Raw genomic sequence first — 18,800 nt, 5'->3', positions numbered from 1 at the left:
CGGGTGAAGATGGAAAGGCCCTCGTCAAGGTTCCTCCCCCACTCTGAACTCTAGGGTACAGATGTGGGGACCTGCATGAAAAACCTCCTAAACTTATCTTTACCAGCTTAGGTCAAAACTTCCTCAAGGTACAAAATATTCCACCTTTTGTCCTTGGATTGGCCGCTACCACCACCAAACTAATACTGGTTACTGGGGAAGAGCTGTTTGGACGCATCTTTCCCCAAAAAATACTTCCCAAAACCTTGCACCCCACTTCCTGGACAAGGTTTGGTAAAAAGCCTCACCAATTTGCCTAGGTGACTACAGACCCAGACCCTTGGATCTTAAGAACAATGAACAATCCTCCCAACACTTGCACCCCCCCTTTCCTGGGAAATGTTGGATAAAAAGCCTCACCAATTTGCATAGGTGACCACAGACCCAAACCCTTGGATCTGAGAACAATGAAAAAGCATTCAGTTTTCTTACAAGAAGACTTTTAATAAAAATAGAAGTAAATAGAAATAAAGAAATCCCCCCTGTAAAATCAGGATGGTAGATACCTTACAGGGTAATTAGATTCAAAACATAAAGAACCCCTCTAGGCAAAACCTTAAGTTACAAAAAAGATACACAGACAGAAATAGTTATTCTATTCAGCACAGTTCTTTTCTCAGCCATTTAAAGAAATCATAATCTAACACGTACCTAGCTAGATTACTTACTAAAAGTTCTAAGACTCCATTCCTGGTCTATCCCCGGCAAAGACAGAATATAGACAGACACACAGACCCTTTGTTTCTCTCCCTCCTCCCAGCTTTTGAAAGTATCTTGTCTCCTCACTGGTCATTTTGGTCAGGTGCCAGCGAGGTTACCTTTAGCTTCTTAACCCTTTACAGGTGAGAGGAGCTTTCCCCTGGCCAGGAGGGATTTCCAAGGGGTTTACCCCTTCCCTTTATATTTATGACAGCCCTTCATTCTCTCTGCTATCGCTATGAACAGCTGAGTTGATCTGCAGAATGGTTTGGCCCTTTGTACATAGAAAGCTAGAGAAAGAGTGTAGGCACTGTTCCTCTCTGTTTGTATGTGATTTAGGGTAGAATACAAGCAGGAAGATTGGCACCCGCCCCCAAGGTCCCTGGTTGTGGTGGCCACCAATGAAAGAGATCAACAAGGTCAAGTGGGATCCATGCCCAAGGCGAAAGATCCAAAGAAATTGGACCTTTTCGGCAGAAAGGCCTACTCCATGGCGGGTGTGTGGGGGGCGACGACACTACAGCTCCACATAGCGAACCAGCAAGCCTTGCTAGGCCGCTATGATTTTAGTATGTGGGAGTCCATGCTAAAATGTAAGGACTTGCTCCTCCAGGAGTCTAGACATGAGTTCTCTTCTTTAGTTGAGAAAGGGAAAACAGTGGCAAGGGCCTCCCTACAGGCAGCTCTGGATGCCGCTGATTCCATGGCCACACCAATGGCCACAGCTGGTAACCATGCACAGTAACTCGTGGTTGCAATCCTCGGTATTTCCTCATGAGGTGCAACCAATCTTCCACGTCCTCCCCTTTGAAGGGTCCTTGCTCTTTTCAGAGAAAACAGATGCTAGGCTCCATGTTTTTAAAGACTCTATGACGACTTTGAAATCTCCAGGTTTGTATACCCCTGCAGTATCCAGAAAACACTAGAGGTCCCAACAGATTGGCTGCTACTTTGCCCAGCCAGCCAGGCAAGATCAACAGAGGAGGAAGATCGGGGGTTCAGGTGTAGCCTCCTCTGCCAACCTCTTCAACAGAACCATGCAAACTGATCCCAGACACTCGGGGAGCTCAAAGCACTCATTTTGACAAGATGCATGAGGTCGACCTTACAGTCCCCTCAACACCTGATCCTGCTGCTCCCTTGTTTTCCAACTGACATTCCCGCTTCCTCAATGCCTGGACCCACATTACCTCAGATCATTGGGTTGTAAGTACAGTAGAAGTGGGATACACCATCCAATTTTTGTCTACCCCAACTTCCCACCTGCTCTGTATGCTTCGCTGTAGGAGAGAGGGAGGCAGGGGTTTGCCACAGTGCCCTGGCTGGGTCAATAATGGTCTCACTGAGTGGTAAAGCCACCGGAGAGGGAACCGCTGCTGACAAAATATCTAGGAATCTATGAGTTGTCTCCTTGACAACCTCTGCCTGTATACCCAAGTTCAAAGCCACCCACTTTAACAAGTCCCAGTAGTCCTTGTGGTCAGGCTATGACTGGCTGAGGAGCTTCTGCCACTTCCTCTGTATCAGCAGAGACCTGCAGGACTTATTCCAGAGACTCAGTACCGGGTTCGGTACCAGAGTCTGGGTCAGTGGTCCCTCGACACGGTACGGGGGGTGCTACTTTCCAAGGCCACAGAGTATGGTCACCTTGAGAGGGTGCCATGGGCCAGCAGAAACCCCCATTGGTTCCAAAATGGCAACTGCATAGGAGCCGGTCCCCATGCACCTGGTGACCAAGCATTCAGCAGCTCCCCTATATTTGGGGTCACAGTAGTATAGGAATGGCCTGTGGAACAGTGCAGGCAGCTATGATGACAGGAAGAATAAGACCCCATTTTGGACTCTGATGAAGAAGACGACCTGTGACGGGGAAACCAAGGCAGTGCCGCTCCCCTCCGTGCCGGTTCTTGGCATCATGGAGAAGATTGTGCAGATGCTACCAAAGTGGGTTTTCACCTTGAGGGCGGTTGCGGTGCCAGGCAAAGTCCTGGAGATGGCTCTCTGCCACTCAGCGGTACCAGCGGTGCTGAGTCTTGAATCTCCGGGGACACAGGTACTGGTAGGGAAAGTAGGTCCCTGGCCACTGTAAATGTCTCCAGAGTCAACAGTACTGCAAACTGACCTGTATGCTGTCTGCCCGAAAAAGATGCCTTCTGTGCTGGCATCAGTGGAACTTGAGGAGGTACCGAAGCTGAAGGCAGCTGCTCTTGCAGTCCCAGGGAGGAAGAGTGGCTCAATGCAGGCTCTATCATGGTCCCCATGCCTACTTGTCTTTGGCACTGGAGATTAACTCTTCTGCTGCTGCTTTCTATGTTTCTTCTTTGGCACCGGAGATGAAGATCAGTGCCAGGAATCATGACCGTTATGAGGAGGGCTCCGCACAGAAGCTGAGGTGCTTGGTGCCGAGTCCAAGAAACACAGTTCTGAAGTGGGACTTAGGGCTGCCTCCATGAAAAGGACCTTCAATCTTGCTCTCCGATCCTTCTTGGTACAGGGTTTGAAGATCTTGCAAATCTGGCAGCAGTCTTTCCTGTGAGATTCCCCAAGCACTTGAGACAACTCGAGTGCAAGTGACTTAATGGCATTGACTTGCCACAGAAAGTGCAAGGCTTGATGCCCAATGACTGAGGCATGCCCTGGCTCTGGGAAGGCAAACAACCTTGCTAACGAAGAGCGGAGGCGTCCGAAACAATCTATTAAAACTATTCAACTGTTTGAACTAACTACTAACTATCAAACTACAGTAACTATTTACACTGAAGAAATAGAAAAAGCCACTAGGAGGAATTGCCTAAGCAATGAAAGGAGTTCCAGCCACTGTCCTGGGCGATAAGAAGGAAATGAAGGGGAACGGGTTCAGCAGAGCCCTTTATACCAGTGCTATGAATGCACAGCACCAGACAGTGCTGGAGCCGACCTGACAGATATCACTAGAGTAGAAAATTCCAGCGTCTGTGCTTGGGGCATGCAAAACCCTATACTGGAATGGACATGTGCAAGCACTCAAAGAAGAACAGTACGGTAAGAGCTAGAGGTATGTTCCAATATTGCAGAATTGCTTGTACCTCCATACTGAGTGAACTATAAAACATATCAATTCAAACTACTAAACAAGTAAAGAACATGTATATAGTATTAGTGTAACAGACTACTTATAACTGTAAAGGCTTGAGATGCTTGACTTGGCACTTTAAAGAACTAAACAGTGGTTCATCTAGCACAGGGGTGGGCAAATTTTTTGGCCCAAGGGCCACATCTGGGTACGGAAATTGTATGGTAGGCAATGATCGCTCATGAAATTGGGGTGTGGGGTGCGGGAGGGGGTGAGGGCTCTGGGGTGGGGCCAGAAATTAGGAGTTCAGGGTGTGGGAAGGGGCTTCGGTCTAAGGCAGGGGGCTGGGGTGCGGGGGATGGGGGTGAGAGTTGCAGCTGGGGGTATGGGCTCTGGGGTGGGGCTGGGGGTGCAGGAGGGTGCTCTGGGCTGGGACCAAGGGGCTCAGAGGGCAGGCGGGGGATCAGGGCTATGGCAGGGGATTGGGGTGCAGGCGGGGGTCAGGGGTGCAGGCTCCAGGCGGTGCTTCCCTCAAGCAGCTCCCCAAAGCAGCAGCATGTCCCTCCTCTGGCTCCTACGTGTAGGGACAGCCAGGGGGCTCCACACGCTGCCCCGTCCGCAGGTGCTGCCCCTGCTGCTCCCACTGGCCGCGGTTCCTGGCCAATGGGAGCTGCGGGGATGGCGCTTGGGGCAGGGGCAGTGTGCAGAGCCCCTGGCTGCCCCTACACATAGGAGCCAGAGGTGGAACATAGAATCATAGAATATCAGGGTTGAAAGAGACCTCAGGAGGTCATCTAGTCCAACCCCCTGCTCAAAGCAGGACCAAACCCCAACTAAATCATCCCAGCCAGGGCTTTGTCAAGCCTGACCTTAAAAACTTCTAAGGAAGGAGATTCCACCACCTCCCTAGGTAACGCATTCCAGTACTTCACCAACCTCCTAGTGAAAAAGTTTCTCTTAATATCCAACCTAAACCTCCCCCACTGCAACTTGAGACCACTACTCCTTGTTCTGTCATCTGCTACTAATGAGAACAGTCTAGATCCATCCTCTTTGGAACCCCCTTTCAGGTAGTTGAAAGCAGCTATCAAATCCCCCCTCATTCTTCTCTTTTGCAGACTAAATAATCCCAGTTCCCTCAGCCTCTCCTCATAAATCATGTGCTCCAGCCCCCTAATCATTTTTGTTGCCCTTCACTGGATTCTTTCCAATTTTTCCACATCCTTCTTGTAGTGTGGGGCCCAAAACTGGACACAGTACTCCAGATGAGGCCTCACCAATGCCGAATAGAGGGGAATGATCACATCCCTCGATCTGCTGGCAATGCTCCTACTTATACAGCCCAAAATGCTGTTAGCCTTCTTGGCAACAAAGGCACACTGTTGACTCATATCCAGCTTCTCATCCACTGTAACCCCTAGGTCCTTTTCTGCAGAATTGCTGCCTAGCCACTTGGTCCCTAGTCTGTAGCCGTGCATGGGATTCTTCCATCCTAAGTGCAGGACTCTGCACTGTCCTTGTTGAACCTCATCAGATTTCTTTTGGCCCGATCCTCTAATTTGTCTAGGTCCCTCTGTATCCTATCCCTACCCTCTAGCATATCTACCACTCCTCCCAATTTAGTGTCATCTGCAAACTTGCTGAGGGTGCAACCCACGCCATCCTCCGATCATTAATGAAGATATTGAACAAAACCGGCCCCAGGACCAACCCTTGGGGCACTCCGCTTGATATCGGCTGCCAACTAGACATGGAGCCATTGATCACTACCCACTGAGCCCGATGATGACATACCGCTGCTTCCAGGAGCTGTGCCGAGCCACGGCACGGGGCGGGGCAAGCCCCGGATTCCGCTCCCCAGCAGGAGCTTGAGGGCCGGATTAAAACATCTGAAGGGCTGGATGTGGCCCCTGGGCCGTAGTTTGCTCACCCCTGATCTAGCTCTTCAGCGGAGGGGTATTTCAAAATCTAAATCCTGGTATGAATTTTACAGCCTTCTCTTATCTCTACAATGGACCTAACCCAAGCCCTGAGATGCTTGGAATCCAGATCAAAATTTTATGGCTCAAGCCCATTTTTAAAATAAATATTTTTGAACAACATAAACCATTGTATAATAAACATGTTTTCAGTTTCTTCTGAATTTAAGTGCTGTCTTCTGAGAACTGGTTCATCTAATATTATAAATTAGAGAACTTCAAAAGAATTTGTAGTAGTGATGATAATAATACCTAGGTCTTATAGTGCTTTACATCAGTAGATCTCAAAGTGCTTCACATTCTTTTTAATATATTAATCCTCACAACACCCCTGAGGCAGGGCAGTGCTATTATCACCATTTTCACACATGGCGAACTCAGGCACAGAGAGGCTAAGTGACTTGCCCAAAATCACACAGGAAGCCAGTGGTGGAGCAGGGAATTGAACTGTACTTTATTAGTTCATGTAATTTCCAATGATGCTGGTTTTTCAGCCTGATGAGATTCTATCAAGGTAAAGTTAAAGTCATACATAATGATAAATCATGCCTTCCATGGGTACATCTACACAGCAAAGAAAAACCTGTGATGAGATCGCCCTCTCACTCATGATTCCGTAAGAGCAATGAAGAGTCTGGGTGATTTCCTAAAGAGTTTTGTTCTCTGAAGAAAGAACTCCAATGCTCAATGCACAGCCAATGAATGGAGTCTCTGTTCCTTCACGGTGCTCTGAGGCTTAAGAAAAAACACAGGCAAGCTTATGGACTGATTTATGTGGAAATAGGAATGTACAATGGGGACAAATTTAGGGTGGATATATAAAAAAATCTGATCCTTATGAAATACAGTTTATGGTGGGTCAGAATGATGCATTGTGCCTCAAAGTAGCACCCTGTAACCCCCATATTCATCATTTGTATATGGTTGTGATATTTCATACAAAGCATGTCTTGTAAGGTACCACATGAAAGGTCATGATTTGCTGAAACTCATTGTTCTGTCAAAATGTGTATGTCGTTATTGTGTATGAAGTTATGAGCTTTTGTCATGTGATTGTTATTGAAATATGTTGTGATTCTGGGCGATGCCCACTCTCCAGTGGCAACAAAGGTGGTGACCCACACCCTGGTGGGCGTTAAATGACCACTGACCAGCAGGGGAATTGTAAATGAGATTTACAATTCAATAAGAGAGAGTTGAGCAAGCACCACACAAGGGGAATTGCTCAACTCTGTGATTGAGCAAGGTCCACCAGGACATGTCTGGGACAATATTTTTTCAGGCACATGGACTGAGGGTTTAATATAAGGGACAGTGGCACCATAAGAGCACCTCTCTCCTCCCACACCTACTCTGAAGGCAACAAGAACTAGGGAGATTGGTCCCAGGCTGAGAAGGAAATTCAGCCTGTGTATTAAGAACTGTAACCTGCCTGTAACATCCAGTAGGGTGAGAAAAGCTGTTTGATTCAAATCTTGCTTAGTCTGAAAGTTGAGGATTTAGAATGTGTGTTTAGTTTTTATTTTCTTAGGTAACTATCTCTGACCTTTATGTTTACTGCTTATAATCACTTAAAATCTATCTTTCTGTAGTTAATAAACTTATTTTAATGTTTTATCCTTACCAATGAATTTGCCTAAAGTGCTTGGAAAATCTACTCAGATTACAAAAATTGATGCATGTCCACTATCCTTTGACGAAGTGGCGAACTAATTAATGAGGTTGCATTGTTCAAGAGAAGGTCTTGAGCAGTGTAAGACAGTACATTTCTGGGATGACAGGCTGTGGGCTACAGAGATTTGCTGGTGTTTCCCTGTGTATGGTTCATGAATGTCTTAAAGAGCATTCATGCCACTTAGCATTTTGTTGACATAGGCTGATTGCTGCTAAATGAACCCAAGAGCGAAATACCTGATGATTTCAAGGTAAGTGAACAGTTTAAGATGGTAGGGATTCCTGTTTTCTCCTAGGACATTCAGTGAAGTCTAGCCCAATACTCCTGGGGCAATTCTGTGCCAGAATTTGCACAGAATTAATGTTCTGCACAGAATTTCATTTTCCCCCGCAGAATTGGACCTGACAGAGCCCGGCTCCCCAGCTCGCAGTGCGCATGTGTGGGAGGCATGGGAGAGCTGCAGTTCTCGGATTTGCCAGCCCTGCTCGGTCACATGGTGTGGCTAGGCTGCCAGAGCTGGCAGGTTGTGCCCCGCAGGGAAAGGCAGGAGAAACAGCTGGGAGCTGTAGGGCGGGGAGACTGAGGGTAAGAGGGGGCTCTTGCCAGGGGGCGTTAATTGAGCTTTTCTGAGGGCAGCCAAATCTTTAATTTGCACGCCCCCAATATCAGCAGGTATGAATCATCTCTGCCCGGCGGGAAAGTAATGAAGCTGTGTGGAGCTTGGGGGGGCCCTCGGGGCCTGGGGGTACCCCGTGATTGGGCTGTGGGGAAAGGAGGTGCAGGTGTCTGGTCCCATAGCTGGGCTCTGGGGAAGAGGGGATGTAGGTGGCTGAGCCGGGTAGGCCTCACAGCTCCCTCCAGTATTCCCCCAAATATCCCCTCCAATACCCACCAACGGTACTCCCCATCCAGCCCCTCCTCCCCTTCCCCACCCCCAGCAGTGTCATCTGTTTGGAAACTTTAAATTTGGTAACCCTACAGGGGCAGGACAAAAAAACAAGAATCAACTAAAAGACCAGCGGAGCAGAGTTTTTCCCCAAGATGTGCCCAGCTGGCAACTGTGACACACCCAGACTGCAGCGCCCCCCAAAAGCATAATAGAGAAACAAGAACTGGGTTGTCATAGGGGTTTCTTTAACTCTCTACACAGGGAATCTTTTTATTGTCAATATTGTTACACATATAGAATCACAGGACTGGAAGGGACCTCAAGACGTCATCTCCTCCTGTCCTCTGCATTCATGGCAGGGAAGGGAAGAACACCAACAGGGAAGGGAAGAATACTTGCTGACAGGTATTTAGAAATAAATTACCAAAATAATTGAAACTGGCATGATTCTACTGGGTTATTTTGACAAATAAAATATGCAGAATTTTGCAGAATTTTAAAATACACTGTATTGTGCGCAGAATTTTGGTGCAGAATTCCCACAGAAGTAGACCACATCAGGAGCCAGTGACAGACTGGGACAGGTATGGCCCAGATGAACAGTCAGAGGAAGCTGAAGAACACATACATGACCCAGATCTCCTGCACACCTTTCACCATGCTTACTCTGAGAAATCAGGCCCCTACGCAGCACCCTTGAGGTAGGGGTTCCTGTGAGGAATCAGGCCCCAGAGCAGAACTAATCTCCAGGCAGCCTGGTCTGTATCGCGGGCCTGCAGTAGGCTGCCTAATTGGCCATACCACCTGATTAGCTGTGGGGGCCAGCAGCAGTTCACTGGCTGCTCAATGCTAACATCCACCTCTGTGCCTGCTTTCTGTGCTACCTTGTTCTGGCTGCCCCTGCCTTGCTCCCGGACTTGCATCTGTCCTGCCCTTACTCTGAACCCCTGCTAGCCTGCTATCTTCTGTTACTGCTCTCTGGTTTGACCCTAGGCTTCAGCTTCTGACTACCGATTTCAGCTCGGACTCTAGTTGTCAATTCTTGATGCCCCTTCTCACCACTAGGCTAGACTGCTTTCAGCCAGATCAGCTGACACCCCCACATTAAAACAGAGATGGAATTTTCACCAATTACTGCCCTTCAGCAAAGAACTTCCACCTGCATGGAAGATATGAGCAGCGAAGGAAAGGGCCGGTGTCTGCCTTCATCCGTCACTGGCAGGAAGGGGGAAAGAGGATATTAGGAGAGGTGAACCTATTGTAGAGAAGTCAGAAAATCAGCTGGGCAATGAAGGTTTCGTAAGGACAGCAAAGGCTGATTTGGGGAAGAGCTGGAAAAGTGGTAAACTGACAAGCAGTCTCCCTTAAAGGATGAAAAGAGGCTATAGGTGATGGACATAAGGACTGAAAACTCATACAGTACTGATGAAAACAGCAAGTGGAGAGGGTTGTAGCAACAAGGGGTGTGCAGCAGCTGGGAAGGGACTGTGATTCAGAACAGGGTATGAAGGAGTGGAGAAAGTGCTGACCTGAGAAGTGGACACTAATGGTAAAGAGACACAAAAAGGATTGCAGAAATTAGGCATAGTCATAAGGGGCATTCAAATTTAGTTGTGCAGATGGGTAGGAGCAGCATGGATGTAGCCCACAAATTTCTGGAGTTCAACAAACTTTTCACTAAATTAAACTATTACTGAAAAGACTTTTAATCTATTTCTCTGGAAAAACATTGTTTTCTGAACAAGGGCAAACTGATACTACAAATAGCAGCAGTTGAGTATACTACTCAATACAAAGCCAAAAACAATTATACTGAGCCAGCCAATAAGATCACTGTCCAGAACTTTTTTTCTTTTTTTTTTTGTGGGGGGGGGCAAAATCTGACAAACTATTTTTTTAACTGTGGAATAACAGCTCTAAGGCACAAAGCTGAGGAAATTCAGCTGTGAAACGGGCTTTAAAAGGAGATTAGAATAATTTAGTTAGTCCACGTTTAGGGCCTGCTGCAATATTATAATATATACTCCTTTTGCCTTATTTTCATAAATAAGTATGTCAGATTAAGCTTATTTTTGGACAGTATCTGCCAACTATGTAGTGAAAAGGTACCTTTTATTGCAGAAGAACCAAAATCTGGTGGTCACTCTTTAGAGACAGACCACTATGTGTGGGAAATGTTGTATAAAGAGTCACAGAACAATTGCATAGTCAATTTATTTTGAATTTCAATGTCTTTAATAGACCCCCTTATGTTGAAGATTCTTCAAGAGCCTGTAACTGGAACTTAATACTGCATTTCTTAGCTGCAGCTGCCATGCTGAGAATTCCCTTGTGGAAATGGTGGGAGTAGTAGAGGGGGAACTTGTGCAGCCAACTCTTAAGCCAACACGCTCACCCCCACCTTAGTGTGCAGCACAGCATGCTGAGGAAGGAAAGGATGATGTTGACTAATTCTCAGATGGCATATGATCTCTTAGGAACTACAGCCAACCACTGTAAGTTAAAACAACCCCTAGGCTGTTCTAACTTTCACTATGGATAAGGTAGTTGCAGTTTGAGAATCAATGAGTTATTCCTTGACATGCCACCTTCTTTTCCCCACATGCTGACCAGATCTTGGCAATTTCTTGAAAATCTTCTTGCCTCTTATTTAACTGAAAATATTTTTTCTGAGTTGGCTAGCTAAATCAATCTAATATGATAATTAATGACTTTCAGATCTTTTGTACATTGCCATTTCTGCAATACTGAGCCTGATAGTGAAAAATCTTCCTACCAAAAAACCACTGATTGGTTTGTGGGAGCAGCAGGGAGAAGAAATCTTTAGCTTCATGGACTCCTCATTTCTTGCTTTCTAAGCTCCAAAATACAGCTGTCAGCCACATGGAAGTCTTTGGACTGTGCCAAAACTATCCCAGGGTGACTGATCATCAGTCAGCCAGAAAAGAAATGTGTCCAGTATTGCCCTGAGACTCAGTGAGTTTTCTGACATCTTTTTCCATGACTTTATATATGACAACTGGCCTGTATGGAATCTGTAATTTTGCTTGTGGGACAGGAGTAGTTTTGGGCAGTCACACAGTGCCTAAAACAGCAAAACAATACACTGCCAAGGGCATGTATCCCTAAGGAATGGGTGTATAATCCACAACTGCATAGCCAAGAGGCCCCAAAATGTTTTATAGGCTAGCAGCCATTGAGTATGCTTTCTGTTAGCTCTCCCTTTTCTTAAACAACAAATGTTCTGTATTGTAGCAAGAATTTGCTCTGTGATTTTTATGAAAGTGTAAAGATCCTCTGACGAAGATTTTTGTGTTATTTTGGATAGCTATTGAGAAACAATACATATTCCACTTATTATTCCCTCCCAAAAATAATTTGCTGTAGGATATTTCCATATCTTGTACAACAGATTTCCATTCTCTTCTCTATTTTTTTTTTCATTTACAGTACTGCTGCTTTTTTAAGCTAACAGGTATCCAGTATGCGGTACATGCCATTTTGTAATGAATGAGTTTAACTTTTAGGTCAGTGGTAGATCTATTGGTGTTCTGCACAACTTGTTCCACAGTTTGCTGTTAGCAAGGCAGTCTTACTCTTTACTCCACGCTTCCCTTAATTTGCTTGGTGGACATTAGCTGATATAAGGAGAAAGCAACAGACTGTTATCTTTGTTAATATAGCAACATATACCATTAACAAAGTTTGGCTGGGAATGTCAGTTCATTAATTAGTGATGATCTGTTCTATTATTTGCCTTACTTGCAGATATTATTCTGGCTTCTTTCCCAACTGTGTCTTTTTGAACTTTGAAAATGAAAGAAAGCTTATTCTATGGAATAATTGATTTGTATACTTCATTCCTTTTATTATTTAACTGAGTGACAAGATTTTTCTCAAAGGACATCAATTATATTTTATATTTATGTAAAGCCTCTTATCCCAAAGCAATTTATCAACTATATACATACAGGAACCTCTGGAGTGGGAGTCAGTGGAAACACAGAACAATGGGATGGAAGGACAAGTATTAATCAGGACACAACAACAAAATCCCTAAGCTTTTATTAAAAATACCATGAAATCTTTAAGATCCATATACAGGAGACAGGACCTTAGTTTTTAAGGTCTCATGCAGACACTCAGCTAGTAAACTGCAAGGAACTCAATTAATCCACCTCAGAAAGATGAAGGCCTCCATAAATCTTTCCAGATTTCATGGATTCCAGAGTTAAGAAGCGACTATGTGAATGGATCAAATAAAGAGTCTCTAATTCATCAAAAAGAAAAGGAGTACTTGTGGCACCTTAGAGACTAACCAATTTATTTGAGCATGAGCTTTCGTGAGCTACAGCTCACTTCATCGGATGCATACCGTGGAAACTGCAGCAGACTTTATATACACACAGAGAATATGAAACAATACCTCCTCCCACCCCACTGTCCTGCTGGTAATAGCTTATCTAAAGTGATCATCAAGTTGGGCCATTTCCAGCACAAATCCAGGTTTTCTCACCCTCCACCCCCCCACACAAATTCACTCTCCTGCTGGTGATAGCCCATCCAAAGTGACAACTCTCTACACAATGTGCATGATAATCAAGTTGGGCCATTTCCTGCACAAATCCAGGTTCTCTCACCCCCTCTTGATTTGTGCTGGAAATGGCCCAACTTGATGATCACTTTAGATAAGCTATTACCAGCAGGACAGTGGGGTGGGAGGAGGTATTGTTTCATATTCTCTGTGTGTATATAAAGTCTGCTGCAGTTTCCACGGTATGCATCCGATGAAGTGAGCTGTAGCTCACGAAAGCTCATGCTCAAATTGGTTAGTCTCTAAGGTGCCACAAGTACTCCTTTTCTTTTTGCGAATACAGACTAACACAGCTGTTACTCTGAAACCTGTCTAATTCATCAGTATCATTAAAAAAATACATTTTATTCTTGCCTAGAGAAAAGCAAGCAGTATTCCGTAATTAACTATTTAGCAAAATATCCAAGCCCCCTTCCTCAATTCATAATCCTGGAATATCTGAGGTCTACAGCCACAACCTTCACGTTTTTTCTAAGAGAGCAGGCTTTCTATAGAATTCTACTATCCCCTCACCAAATTTTCTTATAGTGTAACAGCAACCCACTGCAGTTTCTCCTAATAACAAACCACAATCTCCAATATGTCTAATCTGTTATGTCTTCATTTAGGTCTGTATCAAAAAGATCTCATCTCAGGTTAAACATAATACACATTTGGGCTGATGCCACGTATAGCAGGAGCACCTCACACTAACCTCAGGAGGCCCATTTTACACTGCAAATGAGAAGGCCTATTTATGCCTCCAAATGAGGAGAAGAAAGAGAGAACTCTCCATACTCATACATGCTCACATAGGGAAGGTGGTTAGCACTCCTGTTTTCTTAAGCAAAACAAAACCAAATCCTCATAGTAATATGACTTTCCAGCTACCCTAGGGGAGGGAGAGAAAAGCAGGTCTCCTCCTCCTCCTATCCCTCTCCAGGACTTCACTTTCAGGGATTCACCAACATCACCACAGTTCGTAATTACAAAGTATACCAAAGCGCAGTCCACAGATTCAATTCAACTGTCCCTAAAAGTAAACTTCTGCTCCATCTTTTATCCCATAATCAGATAAAAGTTGTGAGAAAGAGGAATGTATCCCTTCACATTTGGAATCTATGTATTTCAAACCTGTTGTTTAGACTGCCCTGCAGTTCTAAAGACACTGAGTTCACAGTTTTCCCTAAAATGTTAAGGAAGGTGCAGGCAAGCCAATAAACAGTTTCTATGTGCACCCTGAGAGTAGATAAAATCTGGAATTGTTAAATTATTACTTTTGGTATTAATTTGGATGAAGTTAAGGTGAGTAGATAGATGCTTTCAGAGAAGGGAATATATAGGTGCAGAAATAAAAAATGTACACCATTCTTTTTAAGGTAATCCTGGAATTATCCCTAGTTGTGGTATTCCCAAGAAGAAATGAGTTAATTAGTTCTTCAGAAAGTGCTTTCCAAGTTTTCATAGTGCTTTTGATTAGGGTTACCACGCATCCGGTTTTTGACTGGAACGTCTGGTCAAAAATGGACCCTGGGGGCTCCGGTCAGCACTGCCGACCAGGTCATTAAAAGTCCGCTCGGCAGTGCTGCGGGTCTAAGGCAGGTTAGTCCCTACCTGTCCTGGCTCTGCACTGTGCCCTCAAAGTGGCCAGCAGGTCCGGCTCCTAGGCAGGGGGGGCCAGGAGCACTGCCCCCACCCTGAGCACCAGGTCTGCACTCCCATTGGCCGGGAACCGCGTCCAGTGGGAACTGGGGGGCGGGAGGGGCAGTGCCTGAGGGCGAGAGCAGCGCACAGAAATTTAAAATGCATTGATGGATCAGGGTCTGTGGTCTTTGGCACATTAAAAGTTTCAATCTGATAAATACAATCTATAGCGATATTTTGATATGGGTATTAATTCTGATTCAATGTAAGAATTTTACATTTTCTAAATCTAACTTTTTTTAATAGTGCCTACTGCTTCAAGGCATATCATCTCCATTACCTACCTTTTTAATTAATTTTTCCCATCCTATAATTCCTTTGATATTACTATCTTGCCTTAAAGCTATGCCTGAGAGAACAGACAGTCTGGCTGTTATGGCAGTAGACTGGAAGATGTGGGTTTAATTCCTGGCACAAGCATCCTGTGTAATCTTGGACAAGTTACTTTCTGTCCCTCAGTTCTCCATTTGTAAAATGGGGACAATAATCTCCTGATTCACAAGCACATTATTTCTTAGACGCTACAGTGACGACGGCAATTTAAGTACCCAGATGGATAGATAGGATGGTTCTATTAAAATATCGAGCCATGAAGGAAAGAGTAGGCAACCACATCATATAGGGGAGAATTTATGTGAAGGCCCTTTGTTAAAATATTGGTGGTATATTACTGCTCCATCATCTAGCATTTTACCATGCTTTAAGAAAAGATACATCAGGATATAGCATAAATTTGAAAGTGTTCGTAATACTCAGCACTTGGTACTAAAAATTTTAGTAGGAAAATAAAATAAACTCTCCAAGTTATTAGCCATTTTTAGATTGCAGAATTACACATTATTTTAATTTTCATTTGAAACTTACTTTGTAACAGTATTAGAAAGCTCACTGGTAGATTGATTTCCTTTTCAGGAAATTCTGTGCAAGCTCTCCCATAAAGATTTTTGTTTGTTGATATCTTGGTATAAACTGTATTTTCAAGGCTCTGGATTTTCAATTTCACATTGTATACATAGTAACACAACACAAATTAGTCTATTTTAAGTCTGCAAAAAACAATGCTTGTTTTCATTATGCAATTAAGTACTTTTTGTTTATAGACATGACACTATGCTGGACATGAGCCAAAGCCTATATTGCTAGTCCTCAGTAAAAATGTAAGCAGCTGTGGTCATGTAATTTAAAACCTCTGAAAAGTTTGCTGCAGAGCTTCTACTACTTTAGTATACCATGCGTGCTGGATGCAGCCAGTCATCGAAAGGATTCCTTTCCTCACAGCATGAAAGAGAAGTGAAATACAAACCTGAATGCAACCTGAAAGGTCTAAATAGATGAGCTTGTGACATCCTTTCCCAGATCCCAGGTACTGTAAACCTTTGTCTGTGAATTTTCTGCAGTAAGCTAAACTCAGATATTGTAAATTGGAGAAGCTCCTTTACAAAAGAGGGAGAAAAAACAGTTACTACAACAATAGGCTACAGAACACAGATGCAATCAGATTCCATAGCTAACATCTTTCTAAAAATTCTGTGAAGAAGGGATGCTAGATTTTAACTGAGATTCTCTCCTTGTTGAAATTTAAAAGAATTTCATTTCCTTGTTTCAAGTATTGTAACTTGTTTGGAAATAGTACTATAGTACAGTATATCATGTCATCCTTAACTATATTCAAATAAATATTAATTTATGGATAATTTACTTAACTGCAAAAGCACACATTTTTGTAATAAGTTGGGACAGAATGTGTATATTTTGGAAGCCAAGAGACCTTTGAGGGCAAGGTTACAGGATTTACTTTGCCATTGATTTTACAAGCTGTCTCTCTTGGAAATGAAAACCAGAACTCTATCAAAGAATATTAAAAGCATATAGGGATTAAACATACTGTTAAACCTTCTGTGGTCATGTAATTGTTTCTATTCACATTTTTAAAACATGCTATTAAAACAAATTTAAAGTGGAAAGAGATACAAAACTAATGCATATCATAGAATTCAATCTTCTCTAAATGAAGTTTAAATCAGTTATTTTTTGAAAATACTTGATTATTTACACCAAATATTAGATAAAGGAACAGTGGCAAACTATGTACATGGAAAATTGAAAGTGTATTGTATGAATTTGTACTCTCTAAATCTATTCAAGTTTTTATTATGCAAACTTAGGCATATAATATATCAAAGACTCTAAATTATAGTGAACTAAATTTCTAACGGAAATAAATAAGTATTGCAATACCATAATTACCAGAAGTGAAAGCTTACAGAAAAAAACAAAACATATAATTAGGATTAGGGCATACTGCTCTGTAAGAGATTTAGATTTAGGGATATACTCAGGCCAGTTTGGCAAATCAGCAAAAACTAGGCATTTTGAAGGGAGGCAGGAATACCCACTCTGGAAGTGATTACTTAAGGAGTGGTTCACAGCATTGTTGTGGGAATTCACTTTATGCTTTGAATGTCTATTGAGAAAACATACTGTTAAATCAAACTGGGCAGAAAAAAGGGGGATAGGAAGTTGGAAAGCAACAGGAAAAATGATAATGTAATTGTTCAAAAACATTAAATACATGCTAAAATTAAATTTCATATTAAGAAAAAAGGCAAATAAAACAATCAAAAAGAGACAATAGATATAAATTCAGAGATCTTTTTAAATGGAAGATATTTCTTTCTATATTTAATAAAGAAATGTAAGCATTGCCAAGTTACTTTCTAGAAGCACAAGCCTTTCTGCATTATATTGGAGTAATCTGCATCAGCAAGTAGATTAGATATGCTCAACATTGTTGATCAGCTTTTCAGAGGATACACTCCTAGGCATAGTCTTTATGAAACACACTGCAAGAAGAGAATGTTTTTGAAGTTTTCTGACAGTTTTGTTTTGATCCATCTATAGCGTTGGTTGCCTAAGGCAGAATGAGCTCGGACAGGCACAGAGAAAGCTTCCGCTCCATTGTATTTTGAAGACTGGGAATCAATGTCTTCAATGAGCAAGTAGCAGCTCAACACTTCTTGTAGGCACCCTAACTTTCTTTACAGATTGCTAGGTAACGCTTTCTCTGCCCTCTATTTTTATGATCTCTGTGTTTCCTGCTCTCTTCTGACATTTTCAAGGTGACAACTTTCTTAACAGCACAAAACTAAATCACAGATCTTTAACTTATAGCAGGGATTTACAGTTGCCTGTGTGCTGGATCCTATTTTATGGCTGAATCTGACATGGATCCTAAAATCTTGGCTTTTGTGACTTTGAGTCTATCATTTGGCATCAAGAACTTAACACAGTGATGTTTTAAAACAATTTGCCAGAATAATCCTCCATAGTTATTCTTGATAAACAGGCTTCATGTATATTGCAAGGTCTGTAAATAACTTCATCGAAGGAGAAATACCAAGTGGAATTCCATCTTGTCACAACATCTTAAATCAGCTGTGTAACTCAGAGGCTGAATTCTCTTGATAGAGTGAAAGAGTGGAAGAGGAACATGTGAAATGGCCAACCAGCTTCCAGCTCATCAAGAAAACAGTCCCTTTTGATGTTTTTTCCAATAATGGATCCTTGATATGGAGCAGTAAGATGTATGGGAAGCACTGCAAGATGCATATATTTCCATCGCTAACAGCGCTTATGTTAGCTACATTGTCTCAGAGAACTACAAAGAAAGTATCTGTTGTGAGCTGCCACTTTTTGAGCATCCCTAGAAACACTGCTGAAATTTGAGTGCTATCAAAAGCCTCATGCTGTTAATCTCAGAAAGAACTATAGTATGCTTTACGTCCACATGTCTTCAGCAAAAAAGTGTTGCATTTAGTAGTTTCATTCAGAATGATCATTTGCTACTGACATTTTTCAAACATTTTTGGAAAAAACACTGTAAGCAAGGCAAGAGAAAGCCATTAATGAAACTCTAGTATTTTATTGACTCGAACAAAGAGGAAATTTTACCTTATTTGTAAATTTTGTTTCTCATATTGGAGACATCCACCAATTTGGCTGACCCATTCCTGTGTAGGTCTTGCCTACACATTAACAGAAGCAGTTGGCTCTAATTTTTTGGTGGCAACAGGAAACCAGGGTAGCCAGGATAACGTAGGCTGGCAGGCACTCCAGAAAAACCATTCCAAATTTAAACATGAAGAAATTGAAACTAGAAGAAGGCAAAAATTATGCCAATATGGAGAAAA

General features: G+C 43.0%; 1 protein-coding gene across 1 annotated transcript in view; it reads right to left on the bottom strand.

The window, feature by feature from the left end:
• The window catches only part of FBXL13 (F-box and leucine rich repeat protein 13), a 177,487-nt gene that overhangs the window by 60,398 nt on the left and 98,289 nt on the right, over nucleotides 1-18,800 (bottom strand). Inside the window, exon 12 of the mRNA XM_077807867.1 lies at nucleotides 15,914-16,043. Coding sequence (XP_077663993.1) covers nucleotides 15,914-16,043 — 130 coding nt within the window. The remainder of the gene's footprint in view (nucleotides 1-15,913; nucleotides 16,044-18,800) is intronic.

Source organism: Eretmochelys imbricata, chromosome 1 (assembly GCF_965152235.1).
Source record: "Eretmochelys imbricata isolate rEreImb1 chromosome 1, rEreImb1.hap1, whole genome shotgun sequence".
NCBI classification, from domain to species: Eukaryota; Metazoa; Chordata; order Testudines; family Cheloniidae; genus Eretmochelys; species Eretmochelys imbricata.
Note: the sequence above shows the minus strand (reverse complement) of the source record. Positions and strands in the feature narration are given on the sequence as shown.